Here is a 2406-nt window from a genome sequence, read left to right as displayed (position 1 = left end):
TCTTCTAGAGAGGATACTTCAGGGAAAACCAGTGAGAAAGGGTTCTCGCTTCAGAACCATCACCTACAACACCAACTTCTTCACCCAGTTTAGATGGGTTCTCAAGAGAACGTACCGCAACCTAGTGCTGAACCCTCAGACCTCCTTCGCCCAGGTAAAAAAAAACATATCATGTTTTGTTTAAAAGGAGCTGATTGGAATGGTTCTCCAGCAGCATCTACTGGACAAAAGGAGTACTGCAGATTGAACCCCGGAATTTTCACTTTTCTTTTTTTTTTTTACATTTTTAAGTCCAGTTTCATTCTTTTATACGGAAGCGGATAAGGGCCACTGAAAAAAAAAAAAAGTTTACTGATTTTAAATTTAATTTCAATTTAGTATTGGAAAAAAGTCAGAATTCTAACACTTTTCTCAGAATTCTGAGATTAAAGTCAGAATTCTGAGAAAAAAGTCAGAATTCTCACTTTTTTCCAATACTAAACTGAAATAAAGCTTAAAAATCAGTTAACCTTTTTTTTTTTTTTTTTTTTCAGTGGCCCTAATCCTCTTCCGTACTTTTAAGTTACTCTGTGTAACAAAGTAATATTAAATTTAAATTGTTCATTATTCAGATATATTTTTTGTCTTCCTGTTTGCAGTTAGCCGTTACGCTCTTCCTCGCTCTGGTTGTTGGAGCGCTGTTCTTTGATGTCCAGTTGGATCAGAGCGGGATCCAGAACAGGTACTTTACTCTTAGAGCATGATTTATAGTTTTAAAACTTATTTTCTGTATCTTATTTATTTGTTGCCTATATGTTTAAAGGTATAGTGGAGGATTTTCTTTTTCTGTGTGGATCATCAAAATAAGTGGTCCTCCTAATTGTCAATCATTCTGCTAATATATTTACGTAAGGCCGTCATTACCCATTTTCCATTTTCACTCACCGTTTTTAAAGTCTGACATGTTGGAAAAACAGCAAATCTTCTTTTGGAAAGTAAGCTTGTAGGATTGATGCAAACTTTTAAACAGAGCGTGCACGAAGAGAAATGGGCTCTGCATGTTCTCACACGCGTTTAATAGGGGTTCCCTCTGGGGAGTGGGTACAGGGTTATGCATGTGCATTCTTTTTTTAAAGTGGAGAGGTTGAGTCTTTTAAAAAAAAAAAAAATGAAAATCCTCCACTATATTTTTAAGTTTGATTGGAAACTTCTGCATAAATAATGATTGTCTTAAGATGGGAAACTGCCAAACTTCAGTGATCTAAAAGCAGCAACTTTTTTAGGCATAAATGTTTATTTTCCACACACATTCATGTAGATAAAAGGGGTCATTTTGTCCCTCTGTTACACTGCATGGATCTAATGTTTATTAGTTCTGTGAGATGGATGTTTTTCACAGGTTTAATGTGGTCCAGGAGCTGAACGTCTCGTGTGTTTTCTGTCTGCTCTGAGCCCGCTCACTGTGAGGTTATGTTTTCAGGACCGGCGCTCTCTTCTTCATCGTGGTGAATCAGTGCTTCAGCTCGCTGTCCGCTGCTGAGCTCTTCATCACCGAGAGGAAACTTTTCATGTGAGTCTGATTCACTAAGCCGCATCTTTTAGATCCTAGAGAATGTTTGACTTTTTTTTATCTAAATTGTCAGGAGGAGAAGTTAGTTTAGTTGCGTTCCGATGAGGAAGATCACTTGCTGCCTTTTTATCTAGAGAAATTATCAATATTGAAACTGATTGAAATGTAGGTGATTATAGTAGTATCAATAATAACATGTAAACAGCCAAATAAGAGCCTCTGATTGGAGGAGATTTACTGATGAAAGCTTCCCTCTCTTTCCGTGCAGCCATGAGTATATCAGCGGTTACTACAGACTCTCTGTCTACTTCCTGTGTAAGATCCTGTCTGACATCATAACTCTGAGGACCCTCCCTGGCATCCTCTTCACCTGCGTCGCCTACTTCATGGTTGGTAGGTAGAACGTTGCTGTTTTTCAAACATTCTTAAACATTCTCCCTTCTGATGCCAGTGGTGGATTGTTGGTGCGTTCTCTGTGCAGGTCTGAAGCCCACAGTGGGGGCTTTCTTCACCTTCATGTTCACCGTGGCTCTGGTCGCGTACACGGCCACCTCCATGGCCATGGCCATCTCGGCCGACCAGACGGTGGTCGCCATCGCCAACATCTTCATGACCGTCACCTGCGTCTTCATGATGGTAACCTATCGTCTCTCACTAACGCTACAAATAAACAGAGGAAATATTAGCTGGATCCTGTGCTGCAGAACACTCCTAACACCGTGTTACTCTGTTGCTCTATACTGACATCCGCTGGATCATAAACACTGTTGCATCACACACACAGATTCAATGATTTAATTTATACATAATTGCATTGATTTTATGGCATATTGCATTATTTTATTCCCAAAAGTATT

General features: G+C 39.3%; 1 protein-coding gene across 2 annotated transcripts in view; it reads left to right on the top strand.

Moving 5' to 3' along the window:
- LOC107100119 (ATP-binding cassette sub-family G member 2-like) overlaps positions 1-2406 on the top strand; it is a 35922-nt gene that overhangs the window by 30008 nt on the left and 3508 nt on the right. For both annotated transcript variants that reach the window (XM_015398486.1, XM_015398488.1), the window contains exons 12-16: positions 9-154; positions 639-721; positions 1460-1549; positions 1818-1942; positions 2031-2185. In XM_015398486.1, the coding sequence (XP_015253972.1) occupies positions 9-154; positions 639-721; positions 1460-1549; positions 1818-1942; positions 2031-2185 (599 nt within the window). The remainder of the gene's footprint in view (positions 1-8; positions 155-638; positions 722-1459; positions 1550-1817; positions 1943-2030; positions 2186-2406) is intronic.

The sequence above is a fragment of the Cyprinodon variegatus genome, unplaced genomic scaffold (assembly GCF_000732505.1).
Source record: "Cyprinodon variegatus isolate N-32 unplaced genomic scaffold, C_variegatus-1.0 Scaffold937, whole genome shotgun sequence".
In the NCBI taxonomy this organism is placed as follows: Eukaryota; Metazoa; Chordata; class Actinopteri; order Cyprinodontiformes; family Cyprinodontidae; genus Cyprinodon; species Cyprinodon variegatus.
Note: the sequence above shows the minus strand (reverse complement) of the source record. Positions and strands in the feature narration are given on the sequence as shown.